This window comes from Lichenostomus cassidix, chromosome 4A, assembly GCF_008360975.1.
Source record: "Lichenostomus cassidix isolate B80296 chromosome 4A, HeHo_3.0, whole genome shotgun sequence".
In the NCBI taxonomy this organism is placed as follows: domain Eukaryota; kingdom Metazoa; phylum Chordata; class Aves; order Passeriformes; family Meliphagidae; genus Lichenostomus; species Lichenostomus cassidix.
Window position 1 is genome coordinate 13,927,947 of NC_139485.1, and position 23,335 is coordinate 13,951,281.

General features: G+C 48.9%; 1 protein-coding gene across 5 annotated transcripts in view; it reads left to right on the top strand.

Moving 5' to 3' along the window:
- EDA (ectodysplasin A) overlaps positions 1–23,335 on the top strand; it is a 58,113-nt gene that overhangs the window by 32,992 nt on the left and 1,786 nt on the right. The window contains exons 2-7 of one of the 5 annotated variants that reach the window (XM_085060630.1): positions 398–503; positions 15,963–15,992; positions 19,059–19,238; positions 20,020–20,054; positions 20,155–20,206; positions 22,390–22,478. In XM_085060630.1, coding sequence (XP_084916756.1) covers positions 398–503; positions 15,963–15,992; positions 19,059–19,238; positions 20,020–20,054; positions 20,155–20,206; positions 22,390–22,478 — 492 coding nt within the window. Of the gene's footprint in view, positions 1–397; positions 504–15,962; positions 15,993–19,058; positions 19,239–20,019; positions 20,055–20,154; positions 20,207–22,389; positions 22,521–23,335 lie in introns of all 5 variants that reach the window. The other 4 variants (XM_085060628.1, XM_085060629.1, XM_085060625.1 and 1 more) reach the window with 4 other exon arrangements.

Genomic DNA, 23,335 nt, shown 5'->3' on the forward strand with positions numbered 1-23,335 from the left:
AGGAGAGCTTGAGAGAGGAAAAACTTACTGGCAGTGAGTAATGCTGGGGAAAGAGCTCCAGGATTGAGCAAGTTTTGCAGAGTAAAATCAGGAATTATCGCGTCGGCCTTTGAGGTGTTGGATTATTTCCAGCTATAGATCTCCCTGCAGCCCCCCATTCTTGGGGGAAGGATTCTCCTTGCTGAAACCCTTCAGGTGGAGTTTTCCCAAGTCTTAGAGCACTTCCAGGGGGACACATCTCCTTGGGATGAGCTGAGATCCACGAGCAGCCATCTCGTGTCTCCCTCGGCTATCCCACTCTATCCCTGATGGGAAGGATTTGGCATTCAGGCTCCAATCTGTCAGCTTGGCTAAACCAGCCTTGCAAAGATGCTTAAACTTGTCCCTCTTCTTGCAGCTGGCCTTGCTGAACTTCTTTCACCCCGAGGAGAAGCTGCACATTGGAGAAGAAGGGAGACGTGTCCGTCGGAATAAAAGGAGTAAAGGCAGCGAAGGGCCCGATGGTGAGTCCTGCTCAGTTTCTCCCTGATTTTGGTTCTCTCCCAGATGAGGAATTCCGGGAGTTCTGAATTCTGCAACTGTAGATCTTGTGTGAATTAATGCTGCTTAGGATTTCCATCTTTGACTCCTCGAGCTGTGCTCGTTTAAGGCTTTAATTTGTACTTGTTTGCCTTTATTTGTTGTTCTGCACACCCGGCTTTGCTTAAAATCACCAAGGAGCTTTTCACAATCCAACAAACAGCTGGGAACATCTGCATCCCAAACTGGTGACTGCTCTAAATGGTTTTCGTGTTGCTGTGGAGTCTCAGGTGGGGTCAAAGCCCCTGTGAAGGGAAGATGAAGTTGTACAAAGCTTGGATTAAAAGAGCAGGAATGTTCCTTGTTTCAGGGTGGGGAATTTGGTTTCCAGCCCTGACTTTTCGTGATTGTCATCACACAAAATCAGAGTGAACTCCTGGAAGAGCTGCCATGCTACCCTGCTGCAGGAAAGCACAGATCCCCTTTTACAGGCGAGGAGAGAGGACTGGATGCTAGGGAAAGCAGGGACAGAACTGATGGAGTCAGAGACTGTGCATGGCTAAGCCCAAGTCCTGACTCCTTTATCATCGTTAGTTTTCCAGTCCAGCTCCGTGAGTTTCCCATCTCCCCCGAAACCTTTGCAATTTCACAGTAGAGAAGCATTTCCCTGTGGCTCTGCTCCAAGAAAGAGCTTGGTGAAACTCCCTGGATTCCTCTTCCCCGGAATGCTGACAAGTCTGATGCATTTGGTACAGACTCCCTGAGTGATTCCAGCCCAGTGTGGGCCATCAATTTTGATGCTGGTGTCTCTCTGGTGCTCAGATGGCTCAGGCAGGATCCCAGTCCTTTTCCCAGTCTCCTTGAAATCTATCCCAGTGTCTTCACCAGTTGCTTGTGTAGTAGCAAGTTCCCACTGGATGCGAGCAGTGTCGATGGAGTGCTGCCGGCAGATGTTGGGAGGGATTAACTTCATCCCTCAGGCTGCCTCTGCCTTACCAGATGTGCAGAGAGCTGCTGAGGGGAGAAAGTGAGGCTGAAGGTTGGTGTCTAACGAGGGCTTTGCTTGTCACTGTTGTGCTCAGTGTTGTCCTTTCATGGCTGGCATTCCTTTCCTGGATTTCCTTCATGTTCCCTGGATGGTCAGAGTTGAGTCACTCCAAAAATGCAAAGCACTTCCACCACTTTACCAGTCCAGAGAAGGGCACGGAGCTGGGGAAGGGTCTGGAGCACCAGGAGCAGCTGAGGGAGCTGGGGGGGCTCATCCTGGAGAAAAGGAGGCTCAGGAGGGACATTCTGGCTCTATACAATTCCCTGACAGGAGGGTGCTGCCAGGATGGGGTCAGGCTCTGCTCCCAGGGAGCAGGGACAGGATGAGAGGGAATGGCCTCAAGCTGTGCCAGGGGAGGTTCAGGTTAGTCATCAGGAGGAATTTCTCCATGAAAAGGGGGGTCAGGCTTGGAAGGGGCTGCTCAGAGGGGTTTGGAGTCCCCATCCCTGGAGGTGTCCAAGGAACACCTGGATATGGCACTCAGTGTTCAGGGTCACAGGTTGAATTCAATGGTCTCGGAGGCCTTTTCCAACCTCACTGATCCTGTGATTCTTACCTGTGTCTTTTTGAAAATTAGGGATTTTGACCCCATAAGTGATTGAGATGGGAAAACCTGCCAGAGTGACAGGTTGTGCTCCTCTGGCTTTGGCAAGTGGTTGCCCCGTGTCTGGCCATGGTGATTTTAGTACTGCATTTAACAAGTGGGAGCTGTCAGGGCAGGGCTTGACCTTGTAACAACCATAAAATCAAAAAACAAACAGAGCCACAGCCTTGGGGAGCTCAGGCTGTTTGTTTTAGACCTGCGTGAAGGAATCTTGCCGTCAGAGCAGGGCAATGAATCATTAAACTAATAAATAAAATCATGTCATGGTCCTGATAACACCGTTTTCTTCGTGAGTTTCACAAAGGGAAAGTTGATCAAATCTTTGATCTCCAAAGAGCCTCCCGAAGATAAAAGTGGCTGAACTATAAATTCCCAGAAGGAAGGAGATGTGCTTTCCACTTGAGGCCTCGCTAATATTTGTCTGGAATTAATTTTATGAACTTTCAAGTGCTTTCACACATGCAGGGAAAGACCAAAGTGATCCGAGCATGGAATCTGGGGTTGGAGGGAGGCTGCTCTGACCCTTCCTGGTTCTTCCAGTCCTGCTCAGCCTGGTACCAACAACGGGCTGGCTTTGATATTTATAAACATCAGGGAGAACGTGGTTTGTTTCCGAAAAGCTTTTTCTTTTTGGAGGATTTGCTTTCAAGCCTTTTGCTGTGAAAGAGATGGATTTGGGACAGAGCAGAGCTGGTGCAGCCAGGGGAGGGTGATGGCTGTGGCTGTGTCCAGAGCACAGAGCCACAGGGATGGGCATGGGAGGAGCAAAGCTGCTTTGGTGCCTCTTTGTTGTCCCCAACTCTGGAATTTCAGGGGTTCCTCCTTGGAGGACCCTGGTTTCAGCCCTCTGACCCCTGACATGTTTTTCGGTTGGGTTTGCTTAATTTTGGGTTGTAGCCCTGCACCCACAGTGCCCTGGGGCCACTTAAAGGTCCCCATCCCTGCATCCCTCCAGCCCTGGGGCATCCCATGGGATCACTGGCAGCTGCTGCCTATCCCAATCCTGGGATAATCATCCTGAAGCCACTTTCCAGTCTGTGCCACCAAACCCAACTGTTGCACAGCTTTAGAAGCTGCCACCGGTTTTTCCAGCTTCTCAAGGACCAGGATTGTCCCCTTCCACTCTGTTTTTCCTGCCTCTTTTCTCCTCAGTGTTTCCAACTCCACCTGTCACTTCATTTCCTTTAATTCCCTAAAACCTGCCCCTCTCCAGTGCTTCTTCCCTATTTTCCCCTTTCCCCCTCCTTCCCTTTTGCCCTGGTATATTTATGCTGCCGTGGAACCGCTGCTGCTCCCAGATGAACAAATCATTCCGGAGCTGCTAATTAGCAACAGTTGTGCTAAAAGGAACCATCAAGGATGTTAAATTAGTCCACTTTTAAATAAACTGGGTATGAAATGTTAGATCTCTATTCCCAGAGTGCCAGTAAAAATGCTGCTGGCTCTTTGCTAACAAAGCCAAAATCTGGGAGTAGCATGGTTGTAACTCCAGAGACAATTCCGTGCTCTGGAGGTTATAAATAATGACAGAGCATTTACAAAGCAGATGTCAATAGGACTCTTTAAAAAACATTGTTTTAAACAAATAAAATAGTTTCTTTTTCTCCTACTTTCATCTCTGTTCCCAGTTAGATCCCTGCCGGGCTGCTTTCCTGGTTTCTGGGTTTTTTTGCATTTTGAGTTTGGGGTTGTTGGTTTGTTGGTTGGTTTCTTTTTTCCTTCATAGATTTTTTCATATTGAGCTTGGTGAGAAACATCAGGGATTGTTCTCCAGGCTTTGATTGGGAGCATGGCAGCTGGGAAGAGGCTGAGCAGATGGCTGGCCTTAAGCTGACAACAGTTTGGTTCCTACTACTTTGGCAGTCCTTCCTGCAGAGGAAAGTCCTGGAGAAGAACTCCAGGGCTCTGGCACTGCAAATGGCTTTGGGTTGAAAGGAAAATGAAATTCTGGGGGATTTAAAGCTCTTCCCAATCCCTGCTCCTACCTGGAGCGTGGGAAGTGATGCTCCAGCTATGTGGGTCCAGTTTCACCCTCTTAGGGTTTGCTTGGTGGTTTTGGAGTGATTTTAGTGTGGTTTTAGGGTTGGTTTTGAATGGGTTTAGAGTGGGTTTGGAGTGATTTCTACGTGGCTTAGCAGGTAGCTGATACCGGAGCCTGGCTTTTAGAGTGGTTTTAGTGTGATTTTAGGATGAGTTTAGGGTGGTTTTAATGTAGATTTTGGATGCTTTTTGGATGGTTTAGCAGGTAGCTGATGCCAGCCTGGCTGGGGTTGCCTGGCTCTCCCCAGACAGCCCCCAGTCCCACAGGTGCCCTGTCCCAGCCATCCTCCTTTCCTGACCCAGCAGCACTGCTGATGTATTAGGACATTTTTTCCCCCTTTTTTTTTTAATATCCAGCTCACAATAGCAACTTTTCCTGCCGGCTTCCTCTCCCGTGGAAAGGGCAGGTTCGTCCCTCTGCCTCCAGAACAATGGGTGCCTTTGTGTCAGCCCCGTGCAATTCCCAAAGCCCCAGCATTCCCAGAAACACAGATGGATGCAGGGCGATAGAGCCTTATTGTGCTCCGAAACCATGGTGATGAGCACGCAGTAAATACTGGACATTTCCTGGATCCTGGAGCACCAGAGACGCTCCCAGAAGGAAAGGCTCACCACAAAATGCTTGTTCTTACTGATTTCCCCCAGAATTTCTCAGTGATTTCCCCCTAAATGGGAGAAGTCAGGAATAACGTGATGTTTAATCTTTGGGGATAAAGTCATCCCTTTCCTGCGATGTTGCTGTCAGTATTTGTTATTACTGTGATAAAATTAAGGCTGCAGCTTATTTACACATCTTTATCTCCATGGTATTCCCAGGCTTATGATAACAGGGATCTGTTTAAGGTCTTGTCCCTAAAAACCCAGAGTGGTGTTTAGGTGCTGGTTCCAGCCCTGGCAAAGGTTACCCAGAGAAACTGGATGTTCCATCCCTGGAAGTGTCCAAGGCCAGGTAGGACAGGGCTAGTGGAAGGTGTCCCTGCCTATGGCAGGGGGTGGAATGGGATGAGCTTTAAGGTCCTTTCCAACCAAATCATTTTATGATTCCATGATTCTCTAGCTGCTGGAGCCCAGAATTCCTCACTGAGGTCTGCTATGTTACTGTCCCAGCTGGATGTTAAATAGGAAAAGCTAGGAGAGGCTTTTCCTATTTATTTTTCCTTGTCCCAACTCACAGGGATCACAGTGGAATAATGGTCGGTGTGTCCTGACCCACCCACAACCTCCCCTTGCCCCCTGGCTTCTTCAGCAGCCCTTCCAGGTGGGATCTGGATTGTTCCAGGAGGACCTCTGCTTCATTATTTGGCTGTTTACAAAGCTGTGATGAGGTGCTGCTGATCCGCTCCATCCCTGCAGCTGCTCTGAGGATGTTTGTCCTTCCCTGGGTGGGATGAGGCCATGGGGTGGCCACCGGAAGATTTGGAGCTGCTGAGGATGAGAAGGAATTCTCCAGTCATTGTCACCTCGGTGGCACTTTCAGACACTTGCCCTGACTGCACTTGTGGGTGGATTTTTGATTTCTGTGCTCAAACTCGACCAGAGCTCAGCTCCTTTCCCAGCTGCACGTTGAGCAGGGCCCGACGTTATTGGAAGTGACTGGTGATTCCGTCTGAATTCCACTCCTGAAACGCGGGGCTCTTTGCAACGCCCCGGGTCAAACGCTGAGCTTCAGGAATCTCACAGAGTTCCTTGTGTTACAAAACAGGGCCAGCACTAATGAGAGGAGAACAGATGTTCCAGAGGGGCAGGAATGCGGCTGCAGCTGAGCCCTGAGTGCAGCTGAGCTGCACCGAGCGCTGGAAATGCCGGACTCCTCTGGAAGCTGCTGCTCCCTTCCCGCAGCATGAGAGGCTCCATTGTCTCCCTGCTGGAGGATTTGCAGCTGAGCTTTGATTTCGGTGAATAAACCCTCAGCCAGGGAGGTTCTGCAGGCTCAGCACGTGCTCCACGCCTGTCTGGTCGCTCCAAGTGGAGGAGCTGGTGCAGAGCTGGATCAGATCCACCTTCCCCACCTGAGCCCCCTACTCAGGTCCTGCCCCTGCCACCACAGGGATCCTCCTCCTGCAGATTTTGGGATGAATAAGCTTGTTTTTCTGGCTGGGGGGGGCTATGGCAGTGCTGAGGGGATCTCATAATCCATACAAATACATCCAAGGGATGTCAGAGGATGGTACCTGGTGACAGGATGAGGAGCAATGGCCATAAACTCCCAACACAGGAAATTCCACCTCAACATGAGGAAGAACTTCTTTCCGTGGAGGTGACAGGGCCCTGGATCATCTGCCCAGGGAGAGTGTGGAGTCTCCTTCTCTGTAGACATCCCAAACCCACATGGACACGTTCCTGTGTCATCTGCTCCAAGGGGTGACCCTGCCTTGGGCTGGATGATCTCCAGAGGTCCCTTCCAACCATCCTGGGATTCTGTGAACAGCCAAACCCAGAGCTGCTGCTCTGGTGGTGGCAGTTGTGAGTTGTCCTCACTGTGTCTTCTCTGGGCACTCATTGGAACCCTCTTGCCTGTGGCAGAGCAGCTGCACCAGCCTGAAGACAACCCAGAGCTGCAGAGCTCCAGTGAGGAATTCCTTAGGGAAAAAGCTGTGAATGAGGCTGGGGTTGAATGTTTTCACAAGGACTTTGTTGGCTGTGATGTATGGAGACATTGTTGGAGTCCTATCTGATCCCACTAATTCCAGCAGGATTTGGGGAAGTGCCTTAATTGGTTTCGATGGATAAATGCAAGGGTTGGCTGAGCCAGGCAGCATTCCCTGTGTCCCAGCTGCTGCAGGGACTTCACTTGGGCTTCCCAAGAGTGGTACAGTATCTCCTGGGTTTCCTTTTTTCCCACTTTTTTCCCTTCTTTTTCCCCCTTATCAAATTCATTCAATCTTCCCAAGAGCAATGGGGTCTCTCTTGGGTTTCCTTCTTTTTCCCTCTTCTTCCCCCTTTTTTTTTTCCTCTTTTTTCCCCTTTTTCAGATTCGTCCAGCTGTAAGCTGGATAGATCCTTGGATATAGATCCTGCGTTTTTCCCTGTAATTAAACCATCAGTTCTCAGGCAGCTGCTCAATGCCATGGAGGTTTTTCATCCAGTTAGGCAGGATTATGGATGGGAGGAGGAAAAACATGTCAAGTTCTTCAGGGATGGGACAGTCAGAGAGATTTCCTCCCACCTGCCCTCGATTCCTTATGGATAACCACGGGGAGAGCTCATTTCAAACATCCAGCAAACAATTCAGGAGAGCCTCTTATACTTGTGCTTCAAACCTTGCTGCTGCCCCACTTGGGAATCATTTCTGCTGGAATTCATGACATATGTTCGTTGTTTATCTTAGTGGGATGTGACTGAAAATGTCAGGGTGTTTTGTGTTAGGCAACAACCGAATAAAACAAACAAAATAAAAACACAGCTGTAATGCTACGCTTCAAATTGTTGGATTTAAATATGTGGGATTGATAAAGGAAGCAAGGGGGTGCAGTGGTGGATAGAAAATCAGCCTGGTGACTCCAGCCAGCAGCCAAAAAAAGCCTTGGGATCCTCAAATTAGAACTGGGAATGTTGTTTGTCAGCTCAGCGCTTGGAATCCGACCGAAATGCCTGAAGGGAAACAAAAGGCACATCACATCCTCCTTCCAGAGCCAGCCAGAGGGTGGAAAATGAAATATGATGGCCACAGGTTCTGGTGTGAACCCCAGGAACTTGGCTGGGACTGATGATGTGGGAGAGGAGCTGAGAAGGGTGGGGATTTCTGTTTGATTGGCTTTTTGTGTTTTTAAGGAGGCAGTGCATGAGGATTTTGCCAGCAACAGTGGCTCTGGAGTTAATTGGGAGCAGGAATTTGTCTTTGCTCGTGACCACATTTGTGCTGTGGTGTTCTTGCACCTACTCAGAGACTGGAGTTGGTTTTTTAGAGCCTTCTAGTACCAGCAGCCTGTTCTGGTGCCTTGCCACCAATCCCAAAGGGATCTGGATGGGATGGAGGAGATAAATCACCTTGATTTGTTCCTTGTGTCCTGTGAAGCCATGGAAATTCCTGTTGCAGTGAGCAGGGACAGGTCTGCCTTGCTCAAGGAAGTGAGGAGGGGTTTTCAGCAGAGCTCTGGCTCTTGGAGAGCAGAGTTGAGGTTGTAGGGTGGAGAGAACCCCAGGACGTGACTGGATCCATCCCTCTCACCCTGAATGGGACCAGCACCACGACAGAGGTGACAACAGCAGAGGTGACAGACCTCCAAAGGATGGGTGCTGTTCCATCCTGGTTCTCCTACAACCCTGCACCTGTATTTTTTCCTTATGCCAGAAAGCCCTTAGGAAGGGCTGGTGAGGCTCTACCTGCTCCAGCACATCCCTTCAGACAGCACCTGGTGTCCCTTCAAGTCCCATCGTCCTTCTGAAGATGGAAAAACCTTCTGAATGCATGAGCACAGCTACATTCCTCCTGCTCCTTTTGTCCTTCTCAGCTGGGGGGTTTCACCCCATGACACCTTTACCTGGAGCAAAAATCAGGTTGATGAGTGGTTGTCCCTTTGGTCTGTCTCCTGTTCACACTTTGGTTCTGATCATCTGCAGCAACCAGATTTTTTTCCTTGAATGTGATTAAAGATCAAGATAAACTACATCACACCCTACTGCCACTGTTGGCATGATCTGTAAATTTGGGTTTAACTGTCCTTAGGAGCTTCAACGAGTTATTCCCCAAGGAGTCCTGGGTTTTGTCAAACCAAGCAAAAATCTCTGAGCGTTGGCAGGAGAAAAAAAAACTTTCTCAACAGCAAAAAAAAACCCAACTGTTCCTGATGAGATCTTACGTGGTCTGAAGCTGTTTGAGAAAAGAGATTGTGGCTCTCTGGCATCTCGTGTCGCTCCAGGGATTCCAGGGATGAGCTGTGACTTCTCTCCATTTGTTTTCAGCCCGATGAGCTTGAACTGGGGGCTGGTGTTTGGGATCAGAGGAATGGGGAGGGAGCAGGCTACTGATCCATGGAGCTCCTGGAGCAGCATCTGCTCATCTGGATGACACATGGATGGAGGTTTGTCCTTTGGTGGAATGTGAGGAGAGGAGCAGGGAGGCAGCAAAGGCCACTCTCGTTGCTGAGCCACCACATGAGGGATGATTCCACACCCTTGGTGTCAGGGCACGAGCTCTTCTCACACCCTGGGGCCAAGCAGCCCCAGGAGTGACCTCAGTGTGGGACACTTTCCCTGGAGACACATGAAAAGTCCATCAAAGAGAGGAAGAATTGCCTCAAAAATCGGCTGGAGCCACGGGATTGCCTCAGAAGAGTCCAAAATGAGCTGCAAACTGTCCTTGATCTCCCAGGCTGGAGGAGACTGGCTTTGGGCTGGGGCAGTTCAGTCCTGCACAGGGCTGGGGGTCACAAGTGTCACTGTCCCCAAGTCATTTCTGGGGACTCAGCAGCCTCTCACTCCACAGTGGGACAGGACAACACGAGGCAAAACTCCTGAAATTCAGAGTTGTGTTATGCAGGTGGAGCAGGCTGGGATGGCGCTCTGGTGACTCTGGGAACGGTGTGGGACCAAGATGCCACTGGAGGAAGGACAGGGAGGGAACGCTGCTTTGTGGGGTGCTGTTGTGGAGCATCTCAGTTTAAGGTGTAACCACACAAAGACCCTTAAGGGTGGCTGTGTTCAAACGTGAATTCTGAGTTTTAAAACAAGATTGAAACAAAAGCAGGGAAAGAAGCAGCAGTGCTGGCTGAGGAGAGCTGGAATGCCCTATGGACTCACACATCCCACAGTGCACATCCTTCCCCCTACTTTTGTGCCATGAATTCCCTCCCCATTCTCTTACAAAACACATTCCCTGTATTCAGATTTATTGAAATTAGTTCTAGTTCACACCCCTGACTTGGGTTCCTGTAACTGTGGGCAGCACCTTTCCTCTGCATTCAGCAGAAGATCCCCCTTCCTCATCAAATAACCACCCTGGGAAGACATGCCAGAATTCTGGAGTAGCACAGGATGTGTTTTAGTTCTGGGATGTTTTCCTAGATTCATCATTTATCATATTTTCTAAATATTCTGGAGTAATACTTCAGCAGACCCATTGCTTTCTGTCTGGAGTTGGTGAAAGAGCACTTTCTTTTTCAGGGAAAAGGGAAAATATTCCTCTTGTTTCAGTGTTTGTATCACTGACTGATAGTTCAGTAGGGTCCAAGAAGCTTTCATCTGGATAGACCAAATTTCCTGAAAATGTTGAAAACACATTGGTTCCAAACCTCCCCCGAAACCACGTGTTCTAGATTAGGCATATGTTGGGAGCTAACATCCCTCTTTCCCCAATCCACCAGAATCTGGCATTAATAATAACCCCACAGTTAAAAATATTTGAAAAGCTTTACATTTCTCCTGCCCATGGGAATGAAGTGAATGTCACTGCACCAGTGCTGGAAAGACAACAGCCGAATTCTGGAGGTTTCTTGTTCACTGGGAAAACTGACATCCAGGATGGCAGGAGGTTCATCATTGCCCAGAATCTCAAGGGACACCTGAGCTGCTCTTTCCACCTTTAGTATTGGTCAAATAGGGATAGAAGGATTGGTTGATGGGTAGAACTTATCCCAGAGTCCTTGAGGTTGAAAAAGCCCTCCAAGGTCATCCAATCCAAGCTGGGACAATCCCCAACTTGTCACCCAGCCCACACCACTGAGTGCCACATCCAGGCATTCCATGGATACCTCCAGGGATGAGGACTCCACCACCTCCAGTGTTTGAAAGGAATCTAGAGAGGGAGCCCTCATCAGGAACTATAGTGACAGGACAAGGAGAATGGGTGCAAACTGAAAGAGGGGAAATTTAGGTTGGACATGTTGGAATTCTTCTCTGTGAGGGTGGTGAGGGGCTGGAATGGGTTTCCCAATGAAGCTGTGGCTGCCCCATCCCTGGAAGTGTCCAAGGCCAGGTTGGACAGGGCTTGGAGCAGCCTGGGCTAGTGGAAGGTGTCCCTGTCCGTGGCAGGGGGTGGCACTGGACGGGCTTTAAGATCCCTTCCAACCCAACCCATTCCATGATTCTACAACTTAACAATTTTATGTTTATTTCATGAAGGAGTGAGAAGTGATGTGATGTTTCTGGATGACACTGACATCTCGTTAATCACCAGGATTTTGTCTCTAATCTGTAACCTGGGATGGGGATAATTCCTCAGTACCTCCATCCTCTCCCAGGGCAGAGTGGAGATGGAAACATGGAGGTACCTCAGTTGAATTTTGTAGTGTTACATGTCCCCAGCCAGAGTCACACTTAGGTAAGATGATTGAGGATATTCCATAGGAACTCAATGGTAGGAAATAGGAGAAGGATCAGTAATTCCCAATGAATGCTGAAAACAGGTTAGCGCAGCCTACAATGGATGGATACAGATGGTGGCTACTGCCATGTGCCTTTCCCAGTCTGGATGAACACCTTGAAGACATCACTTGGAGTCAAGTCCCCAATCAAATGATGCTGCTAAAACATGGTTGTGTCCTGCTCTTGGCAACTGGGAATTCCAGCATGTTCAGCACCTCCTTAGGTGTATCCTGTGTTTGACTGATTCCTATAATGGTCAACCTTTTATAGGTTTGATATAAAATCAGCATAATTACAAAGCTCTGTTCCCGTCCATAAAACCAGTTGGAACTGTTTGGCAGGAATTTGAACTATTTCTTGTTAATCCCCACACACAGCTAATAAGGGAGGGCAGGGGTTTTTTAATATCCTATTTATATCAGCAGATGTCCTAAAGAAGTTTGGGATATTTCTGTATTTATAGTAAATCATAGCAGTGTGTAGCGTGCAGAAAGAGAGATTGGAGGGGGGGCAAAGTCAACTCTATTAATCTTGCTAAGAGCAAACATGTCACATGTAATATCCTTGAGTTGCATCACCATCTGGGATTTTTCTGAAGGCCTTGGAAGTGATCCAGCAGATGGTAGGGCTGCAGGAGCTGGGGTTGGAACCTGCTCCCTGAAGCATGGGGAGATGTCTTCTGCTGCTGGCTTGGCCACAGCTGGGGGTTTGCACAGCAAAAACTCATCTCCTGCAAATGTTTTCCTCAGCTTCGAGTGAGATGTTTGCATCTGAACCTAAAGTGCTTCTGCTAGAAGGGACTTGGAATTGTTAGGAGTGATTTGGAACAATTTGGAGTCTTCCATTTGTGGTGGTTCTGTGGGATTCTGGGGTGGCTGTATCTGGGATCTTTGTCATATAGAGACATTTTTCCTGCCTGTACTTCTCCCTCCAAGTTTACCACTCTCACTGGCTTGACATTCCCTCTTTTTCTGTCATCCTCCCCTTTTATTTTCCCAGCAGTTGTTGAAAAACAGTTTTTGGAGGAGTTGAGCTCTGGAACACTGTTCACAGCCAGGGTGTCCAGAGCCCAGCATGCAGCATTCCTGCTTCCTGGGGAATCCTGTCCTGTGATGAGGAATTCAGCTGGCCTGAGTTACCACAGCAGTCAGGGGCTTTTCCTGCAGGAAATCCAGGGAAAGGGAACATCAGTGGTAGGAGTAGATCAGGTAGCTGCAATGTTTTAAGTCAGGCCAGCGGCAGCTTCAGAGCTTGATAGTGATGGCTTCAGTGGTTAGGCAAAAATAATCCCAAAAATTACTTTCCAAAGGGATTCCCAGTCTAGGACTGTGTTTCTGCCTTGCCTGGCTGAGCAGCAGCAGCTGAGCACGTGCAGGTGTTGTCCTCCAGCATGCACCAGAACACTTTATTATTTCCCGTGCATATATATTTTATAGGACTGTATATTGTGTATGACTGAATCTCATTCCATGCTTATATTATCCTTCAAAGCCATCCAGCCTGTCCTGCTCTCCCAATCCTTTTCTGTATTAACAGTTCTGGCCAACTTCCCTCCCCCTAAACCAAGGGGCTGAACAGAGCTGACAACTCCTTCAAGGAGGGGCTAGAGTTTAAACAAATTTAATTCCAGCTGAAAAACAGGAAAAGTAGAAGGAAATGCACTTCCCAAGGTCTGGGCCTGGTGCACCCAAGGTTTTTCTTATAAAGAAAGGAAAAGAGGTGCTAGGGAACAGCTGAGAAGTTGGGTTACTCTCAGATCCCATCAGGACTTGAATAAATCCTCAACTGCAGCATGGCAAAGTCCCTGAAATCAGGGATGGGAGACCTTGATCAGCAGGAATTCTTCAAGTCAAACCAGTTTCCTTCTGCATGAAGGTGGCAGGTCTGTAGACCCCAGAGCAGCAAAAGATATACTATAATTTGGTTTTTTATACTCCTGTACAGTGGAGGAACACAGTGAATATGCCTGTGATCCATATCTTGGAGTGGAAAAAAATAGTGTTTTCTCTTAGGCCATCCTTGGAATGAAAGCCTGCATGAAAATACTGTAAATAAATGTAGGTTGGGTAACAGGCTCTGAGTCCTGGGGCCTCTCCACTGGAGGAATGGGATGGGGAGGTGAGATTGGCAGTGTGGGAGAAGAGTCTGGGGAAGACTCAGGTTTGCATTACTCATAAGTATTGAACCATCAATTAAGAGGTAATCAGTGGGTCAAATATATCGTAGAATCCCAGACTGGTTTGGGTGGGAAGGACCTTAAAGCTCACCTTGTTTCCCCTGCCATGGACAGGGACACCTTCCCCTACCCCAGGTTGCTCCAAGCCCTGTCCAGCCTGCTCTTGGACACTTCCAGGGATGGAGCATCCATTACATTTAATGATACTATCTGTGTGTTCAACCCTTCATGTAACAAGTTTAAATATTTGAACAAGTGTTTTAAAATATTTTAACAAGTTTCATGCTTAAATATTGGGTTGTGGCCTCTGAAGAAGCTGGCAGGAAGGATTTTTTAATTACCATTTTTCTCCTTTGCACATCGATGTTGGGACAACATCCATCAAGCCAAGTTTTCAAGCCTTGTGCCTCAGCACCTTTAGTTCTGAGCGGAATATTGATCCAAAATTTAGATGGCCCTCAGCCTAGACTCAGTAATTTATTACCATTTTAGCCTAAAAGGAGCAGTAACTCATGAACTTCCCATTTTGAGCAGAACCGAGGGAAATTCTGCTGCATCAGAAGCTTCAGCTCTGCTCTCCAATTAAACAATCCCCCCTGCTCTCGGGAGGCAAACAGATGCAAACCCCAGAGAGACTCAGAAGCTCCCAAGCTTAATAATCCTGGTTTTTTTTCCCCCTCGTGTCAGGAATATTTTTGTGTCTGTCGAAAGCTCCACTTGCAGATCCATAACATCTCTCTCTGCCGTGCCTGGAACAGATGCGTGTGTTGTAATATAGACTGCGAACATTGACATCCCATGTGGTTCTCATTCCTCCCAGTCATCTTTGAAGCTAATTGGATCCAGCCAGCCCAAATGTGTCTGGCTGGCCACAGCTATTTGTACTTTCACTCTGGTTCTGGTGCTAATGGTGGGATCTATGGAACATGAAATAAACTCTCGTGACTCCGAGGGCTGCCGAGGCACAGCCGCTCGCGTCTCGCTGGGTTGGGATGGGCTGGGATCTTTAAATGGGATTTTTTTTTTCTCTTTGAGTGTTGTTCGCTGGCTGGTGGCTACAATGAGGACTCAGAAGTGCAAAATCAGGAGCCTGGTTGCCCAGCCTAAAAGGTTTTGCACTCTGGTGTGGCTTCCCAGTGGGATACTGGGATGGCATCGTTAGGAACCCGTGTGTTGTCCAACCTGTGAATATTATAAAACAATACTATAAAAATATTATCAAAAATAGTGAATTACCAGAAATTATCATTTAGATAATAGAATCATAGAATGGGCTGGGTTGGAAGGACCTTAAAACTCATTCATCCCCATGGGCAGGGACACCTTCCACTAGCCCAGGTTGCTCCAAGCCTGGCCTTGGACACTTCCAGGGATGGAGCAGCCACAGCTTCTCTGGACAGCTTGTGCCAGGCCCTCACAGGGAAGGGAATGATTTCTCCCTAAAATTATAGGTACCACCATTTACAGAGAATGCCTTTTGTAGATAATACCATAATTTTTCCATGACCCAACGGCACAATGTCGGAAAACCAATATTCCTGTTGGAAAGGCATCAGGAAGGTTGATGGGTATTTCTCTGGTCCTTTTCCTGTCTTTCTTTTAACTATCCATGGGAAAAAGGTTCTTCTGTTGGGAATTTACCTTTCCCCACAGCCTCAGACTCAAAGCAACCTCATTACCTTCATTTATAATTATATTAATTTATAATTTTATCTCAGTTAAAGGTGATTTCAGTCCTTGATGTGCTAAACCCCAGGTTTTAGAGGGATTTCCCTAATGAACAGTGAGGGACTGTTTGGGGATTTTTTTGCAGTTCATTGCCATCCATTATAAATTCTTGGGGAAGCAATGGAACATGTTTCACACTTCAGCCTCTGCTCACAAAGTCCTGTCATTTCTCAGCTTTACTGTAAATATTTTCTCTCCGTGCTCGGGAGGTTTGGGTTCCCATTGTTTCAAACAGCCAGTTCGGAATAATTCTTGGCTTTTGTGGTTTTTTAGTGTTTTATTCTTATTTTTAAACAACTTGGCTCACAAGGAGTCAGCAGGGGGTTGGACCAGATGATCTTTAAAGGTCTCTTCCAATCCCAACCACTCTGTGATGCTCTGAAATTTGGGTTAGTGCTCTCAGCTGAGACCATTCCTGGGCTGTTGCATGGGCCACAAATACATCCATTGTCCACTTGGAAAATAAAATGGCAATGGGGATTTTCTCCAATGAATTGATCCCTGAATTTCACTAATTTTCTTCTTTTTTTTTTTTCCCTTTGTAGGTCCAAGTTCAGTGAAAAACAAGAAAAAGGGTAAGTTGGAGTTTTAACTGAATTTTCCTTTCTGTGCTTTGTGAATTCTCTTTGGCTCACACGAAGGAGAAACCAGTGGCAGCTTCCCTCTTCAGGAAAGGCTGGAATAAAACCCACAGGGACCCCTTAAGATTTCCTTAAACATTGAAGGGAGTTAATTAAGTTGTGCAGAAGTAATCCTGAATATTCTGTAATTGAAGAGTTGAATTGAGTCAGTACCAAATACCAGGAGCTGGTGCTGTTTGCCAGCCTTGGCTTTCATGCTGATCCTGCCAACCTCCAGCTTGGATTCTCCTTCAGACCCACCAAACTCAGTGTGGACAGACTTTACATCCCACTTTTCCTTGTGTTAACCTCAGAATGATCATTTCATGAGCCTGTTCTGAGTGTTGCTCAGCCCTCAGGGATTTTGAGGATTTGATAATGTTCCTCAGGCAGTTTGCAGTGGATTGTTGGGATTTGTCTTATTCAGGCAGCCCTGTTTGGGGGTTCCTGATGCCTTCCTTGTTTCAGTAGGATTGCTGGGAACTCTTAGGGTCCCACAGTTGTGATCCCACAGTTATGATCCCACCACACTTAGGGTCCCACGTTTGCTCCCAGGAGCTTGAGTGAATCCAAGGATCCAAGCAGTCGAGTTTTCCATGTCTGTGCAACTGTAATGCACATCAAATGGCTTTAATGCTTGGATGCAAACTCTAGAGCCACAGCTGAGAGGTGGGAACAGCCCACATTTAGCAACTTCATTGTATTTACTCTGAGAAGCAGCATAAAATTTTGTGTTGGAGAAGTTTGTCCTAACAAAGCTCAACGCACGCTCAATCAGCCCAACAAATAACAACTGATGGCTGCAGCCTCCAGAGCAATTCCAGAGGGCCAGGGGGATCTCATGGAGCTGGATTGCATACAGCTGTATAAAATAGCTTAATTTTATGGTATTGTCACATTTAATTCTTTTTAGAGTCCCAGTTCATTGTTTGATGAGCGAGGATTATGGAGAACTCCCTGCTCCTGCCTGCTCTGAGTTTCGGAGCCCATGGGTACAGACATGGGAGGCTTGGCAGGCTGGGGTTTGGGTGCTGGGACCCTCATTGGAGCCCTGATAAGGGAGCTATCAGACAATAAATTTACCATTTTTGTGAGGTTTGTTAATGCAGAGAAGTGGTTGAAATGCCTCGAAGGAGGGCAAGGCACAGAAACATCGCTGGGATGAGCGATTGTGTCACTGTTCAAGCAGCAGCTCCATGAGCAGCAGAGCAGATTTTGGAGGCAGATGAGTTCAACCAGCTGTGGTGTGCATCCCTCTTGGGAAGCCTGGGATGACAGCAGCAGCATTCCCAGCTGCCTGCCTGCTATCCTTGGGATGGCCTGGATGGGAGGGGTGTCGGTGAGAGGAGTTTGATGTGATTGAGGAGAAATGGGTGTGGTTCAGGTGATCGTTTCCAAAGCACGGCGTCATCCCTAGAAGGAGGAGGAGGAGAAATACTGGATTAGAGGAAGGCTGGATTGTGGTCAGGTTGGAAATCATGGCTACTGATCTGGAAATCAGAAAAATTGGAATATCACTGAAGTGATTTGTCTCCTGAAGCCTCTTCCCGCTTTTTGTAGGACACCAGTGTCACTTTACTCACCCCTGCTTATCTTAACTTCATTTTCTGCACATGTCTCACCCTGATGTCCTTGTGCCCTTGCTCCTGGCTAGTGGCCATCCAGAGATTCCCACTCCTGTGCTATAACAGATGGATTTTGCCTTACACTTCTGTCCATTACAAAGATGGATATTAGTAGAGAAACAAGTACATAAATGTACTCGGAAACTATTCCAACAACCATAATTTCATATCCCAACTGCTGCTGTCATATAAAAACAAGTTTAATTCTGTCCTACTGGGGACCTTGTGGCAGCAATTGAAGCGATTTTGCTCCATTTATGCTCCTTGGCAGAAAAGCTGTTCCAAAGTGGCATTTAAAAAACTACATCAAAATAACATAATTTTTGTCAGGAACGTGGAGAATCAGGAGAGCAGGGACCAAGCTCTCCCTGCAAACCTTGTTTCATCCCACTGTGTGTATGCACAATCATTCCTGATGTGGTTGTGCCATTTCTCTTCCTTGGGACATGTGAGGTGTTTGAGAATCATGATAGAGAAGAAGATTTTTACCAAAAGGGTGGTAAAATACTGGCACAGGTTATCCAGGGAAACTGTGGCTGTTTCCACATCCCTGGAAGTGTCCAAGGCCAGGTTGGACAGGAGCAACCTGGGATAGTGAAAAGTGTCCCTGCCTGTGGCAGGGGCTGGCACTGGATGGGCTTTAAGGTCCTTCCCAATCCAAACCACTCTGGGATTCTATGATTGTAACAATTCTCCAGTGCTTCCATCCCCTGGGTGGGATTACTCCTTCCCAAGCCCCTCCTTCCATCCAAAGCCCAAAATACTGAATTATTTTGAGGCATGAGCAGCACAGGGGCTCCTCCAGCAATGCTGGAGAGGAGCTGGAGCTCAGCTCTGAACTGCCCTCTGGAGGAGACCAAGCCATGGGGATGATCTCCTAATCCTAATGTGCAACAGGTAGGAAAGATTATCCTTGTTTTCCATCAAAACCCAGAGAAGTGAGTAACTGTGGAGTCGTTCATCTGGGCTTTAACACTCCAGCCTGTGCTGGGTGCATTGGAATGTGCTGTGGGAGCATCCTGACTGTATCCAGAGGTCACCCTGGATCTGTAGGGATGTGACCAACTCCATGGCATGAGACTTTAGGACTGACCCCATGCCGAGAGCAGAGTGACCAGAGCTGTGGGAAGAGATCCCCTGAGCCTCCATCCCTTGGGAGGCCCCAGAGATCCCCTGTGCCTCATTTAAATGTAATTCCCAGCAGGCAGGAGCCTTCAGGGTGGTGACCTGGTCCTGTCCTGTTGGCAGCATTGTCCTCATGGTGTGGAGCTCAGCTGTCCTGAGGCTCCTCCTCATCCCTGCCTGCAGCCAGGAGTGATCCATCCCCAACCTCCCATTTCCTGCAGCTCCAGGCCCACCCCACCACCCAGGTAACGCCTGTCCTTGTGTTTTCCAGGTAAAAAGGCTGGTCCTCCAGGGCCCAACGGTCCCCAAGGGCCACCAGGTCCTCCCGGGCCGCAGGGTCCCCCCGGCATTCCCGGCATCCCCGGGATTCCAGGCACCACTGTCATGGGACCACCCGGCCCCCCTGGCCCACCAGGCCCTCAGGGACCCCCTGGAGTGCAGGGCCCCTCAGGTAAGGATCCATCCATGCCCTCTGCTCCCAGCTGGGATGGCAGGAATGCCGGAGATGCCACCAGTGTCCGGATGTGATGGCACAATGTCCTGGAGCAGAACTCAGGTGTCCTGAGCCATGCTGGACAGGGCTTGGAGCAACCTATGGAAGGTGTCCCTGCCCATAGCAGGGGGTGGGACTGGATGGGCTGTAAGGTCCCTTCCACCCCAAACCATGCTGGATTTCTGGGATTCTGTGGCTCTAAATGGCCCAAGCAGAGTCCAGGAGCAGCAGGAGCTCCTCAGCTCCATGCTGTGCTGCCACAGGCATCTCCTCTGTAACTGGGATTTGGCTCCCAGAGAAGGGAGATGCAATGAATGACCTGCAGAGGGAAACTTGGCATCTTGGCAGCCAACAGGTTTTGTTCCCACTGTGGATCAGGGAATGGGTTGTGCAATTCTTCCTTCTAGTGGAAACCTGTTGAATAATGGAGAATTTTGATGGTTGGATAGAAATGCTGGGAATAAAATAGGGAAATGTAGGGTTTCTTCTTTATGTATTTTTATATTTAATATATTTTAATAATACCTGCACCACATACTCCTCCTATTGTTAGAACAGAGGTTTCATGGTTATTATGGGGTAGGAGAAGTTTTAGGTATATGGTGCTTTAATGGTTATTATGGGGTAAGAAAAGTGATTTATATGGGGATTTAAAATTTATTTTGGGATAAAAGAAGTTTTATTTATGGGATTTTTCACTCAACTTTCCTCTTCAACGATGTGGAATTGCCTTTTGCAGGTACCACAGACAAGGCCGGCTCCAGAGACATCCAGGTGGGTTGATCTTTCCAGGGAAAAGCCCAGCTTTGGGGGGATTTTTGTGGATGACGTGGTGCTTCCCGCTAATCCTAAATCCCTGTGCTCTCCCTTGCAGCCAGCTGTGGTCCACCTCCAAGGCCAAGGCTCAGCAATCCAAGTGAAGAATGGTAAGGATCTCTTGATTTTGGGGGGTACTGGGAAGAGCCCCTCCTGCACCCACAGAATTCCTGGGTCCCAGTCCATCCCAGAGCACAGCTCCCAGATAATCCCTGCCCTCCAATATCCCTACCCAGACCCCCTGAGAAGAGTCTTGTGTGGAGTCTCTATCTCCATTGCCCCTGAGCTCCTGTTTATCTCCCAGATTATCCCTGTCCTGTACATCCCAGTAATTCTGTCCCACTACATCTCCTTTCCCCCTGATCTCCAGGTACATCTTGTGCCTCCCCAGCCCCTCCATGACAGCATTTTTTCCCCCCATTCTATTTTAAGCCCTCAGTGGATCCTTGTCCTGTCCCATCCCTATTTGCCCATTTTCCTCCAGTTTCCCAGGAATTTGAGGCGGGGAAGGCACAGTGAGGACACAGAGGTGTTCAGCCAGCAGCTCTTCCTGGGATCCCCTGAGCATCTCTGCCCTCACCAAGAGCCTTTAATCCCAGATCCTGTCCAGCCACTTCCCATCCACAGGCAGCTCCTTGCTCTCCTCCTCCTTCCCAGATCCCCATCCAAATTCTCCTCAAGTTCCTGCTCTCCCTGCCAACAGCTGGGGCTCATTCATCACCTCCTGCCTCCCTGCTCTGGCTGTGCTGGAGAGGAGCTGGATTGTCCCCTCCCTGGGTCCCCACATGCAGCTCCCATGGACCACATCCATCCATCCATCCATCCCCCAATCCCAGACTGGGAGGGATGCAGCTCCCAAGGGTGGGTGCAGCAGGAAGGGGCTGCAGGATCCCTGTCCATGAATTCCTGCCTCACACAAGGGATGAGGAGGGCTGGCCACTGCTTCTGTGAGAAGGCAGCTTTCCCTCTCACTGAGCAGTGGCAGCTGGAATTTCTCATGGACAGGGACATGTGCTTACAGCTCCCCAAAATTAAAAGGGAACCGCCCGTTCCCAGGAACAATGTGAGGGAGAAGATGCTGTTTGCTTACGTTCAGAAAGCAATTATCCCTTCATTACTGGGAATGCTGAGGGTTTGCAGAGGGAACGCTGCTCTCTAAGAGCGGGAATGCCCTGTGAGTGTCCTTCCCTGCTGCTCGGGAACAATCCAGAGCTGGGAGCCAGGAATGCTGTCCAGCTGCCAGCCTGGCAGGCTCCAACTGGGGGCAGGGAGAGGAGAGGCAGATGGAGACTGGGAGGAAAAGAGTGGGATTTGGTAAACTGAGGCACCTACAGAGATTGGCTCGGTTTGGGACTCACAGAAAAGTCTGTCCCTGGGTCTAGCCAGGGAGCAGAGCTCTGTCCATACTCATTTTTCCCAGTGCCAAAGGATGGTGGATCCATAAATCCCTGACTGTGTTGAGGGACCCCAATTATGGATTACTGTGTTGTGACAAAATGCAATTTCCTACTTCGTTGTTATTTTGGCTTTGAAAACCCTTAGGAATTGTAATGGCAAAGGGTTTGTTAAAATTTTCCCAATCACAAAGTCAAGGAACACCAGGATTAAAATCAATCATGAGACCCTACGCTGTTCTCCATGTGCCTGGAGAAGAGAAGGCTCCAGGGAGCCTATTCCAATGCCTAAAGGGGCTCCAGGAGGGCTGGAGAGGGACTTGGGACAAGGGGGATGGCTTTAAGGTGAAAGAGGGTAGATTTAGATGGGATATTGGGAAGGAATTCTTCCCTGTTAGGGTGGGGAAGGGTGCCCAGAGAAGCTGTGGCTGCCCCTGGATCCCTGCAAGTGTCCAAGGCCAGGCTGGAGGGCAACCTGGGATAGTGGGAAGTGTCCCTGCCCATGGCAGGGAGTGGAACTGGATGATCTTTCAGGTTCTTTCCCACCCAAACAATTCCATGATGGTTCCATGGCACCCATTCCCATGGACAGGGATCCAACAGGCTCAGCTGCAGGGTCAGGAGGAGGCAGGTCCATGTCCAGCCCGGGGATGAGCAGAGCACAACAGGCCCTGCGCTGGGTTTTGAGGATGAAAACACGAGGGTTGGAGGCACAGGTGACCCCACAAGCCATGGTGTGCTCAGAGCTAGACAGGACGCCCTGCTCCCACTCCCTAGCGTGCAATCCTGGGATTTCCCTCCAAGTTCCCCTCTCTCTGTCATGCTGTGACTGTATTTGTGTTGCTCCTGCGCTTTTCCTCCTGACGGGTACTGAGTGACCGCCGTTTTCTCATACTGAGATCTTTCAGGTGGAGTCCTCAATGACTGGTCTCGCATCACTCTGAACCCCAAGGTGTTTAAGCTGCATGCCCGCAGTGGGGAGCTGGAGGTACTGGTGGACGGCACATACTTCATCTATAGTCAGGTAGAAGTGAGTACGGTCCTAGGCTAACTCCTCCTATTCTTGTGTTCCGGTGGAAGCCTTGCATGAACCACGAGAGGGCTCCAGACAACAGCCAAATGCCAGCAGCTTGTGTGGAGTTGTAGCCGCTTCAGCTCAGGAGGGGCGTGGGGAGGAGGAGTGTCACACCCCTGTCACCGCCGGGACACCGCCCTGCAGGGATTAGTCACTGCAAGCACACCCCGCACACCCCAATCCCGGCGTTGTCCCTCCGGTTATCCAGGCAGTCATTCCCTGACCTTTCCAAACCTCCCTGCAGACAGCAGGCTGAGCTCAGTGCTTTAACAGAGCCAAACGCTGGTTGGTTGTGGTTATTTTGGAGCTGTGTCACTCTGGACTCCCAGCCCAGGTGGTTTGGCCAAATTCCAGCCCAGGTGACTCCGTTTGCCTCCACCTGCTCCGTGTAGCTCCATCCCAGCACCGGCTCTGGGATGAAGTGGATGTCAGGTGCTCTTCCATGGAATTGGTGACACGTGTCCAGTTTGGATGGGGACAGAAAATATAACTCCACATGGGCCAAAGTGTAATTGTTTCCCAAGCGCTGGATGCTGATTTCTGGCCACAGTGCTGGGCCACTGAAGCCTTGCCATCTGTGGTCCATCAAGGAAAAAAAAAGAGATTCAGGGCTGTGCAGCTCCTGCCTCCAAAAGGGCTGGATTTCCTCTCTCAGGAAGAAGCAGCTCCATGAGACTGACTTCTCCTTGGACAGGTCTTCCTCCTGCAGTTCTTTGGAATCAGAGTGTGGGAGAGGGTTAAGTGAGGACAAGTGGAGTCACAGGGCCTTG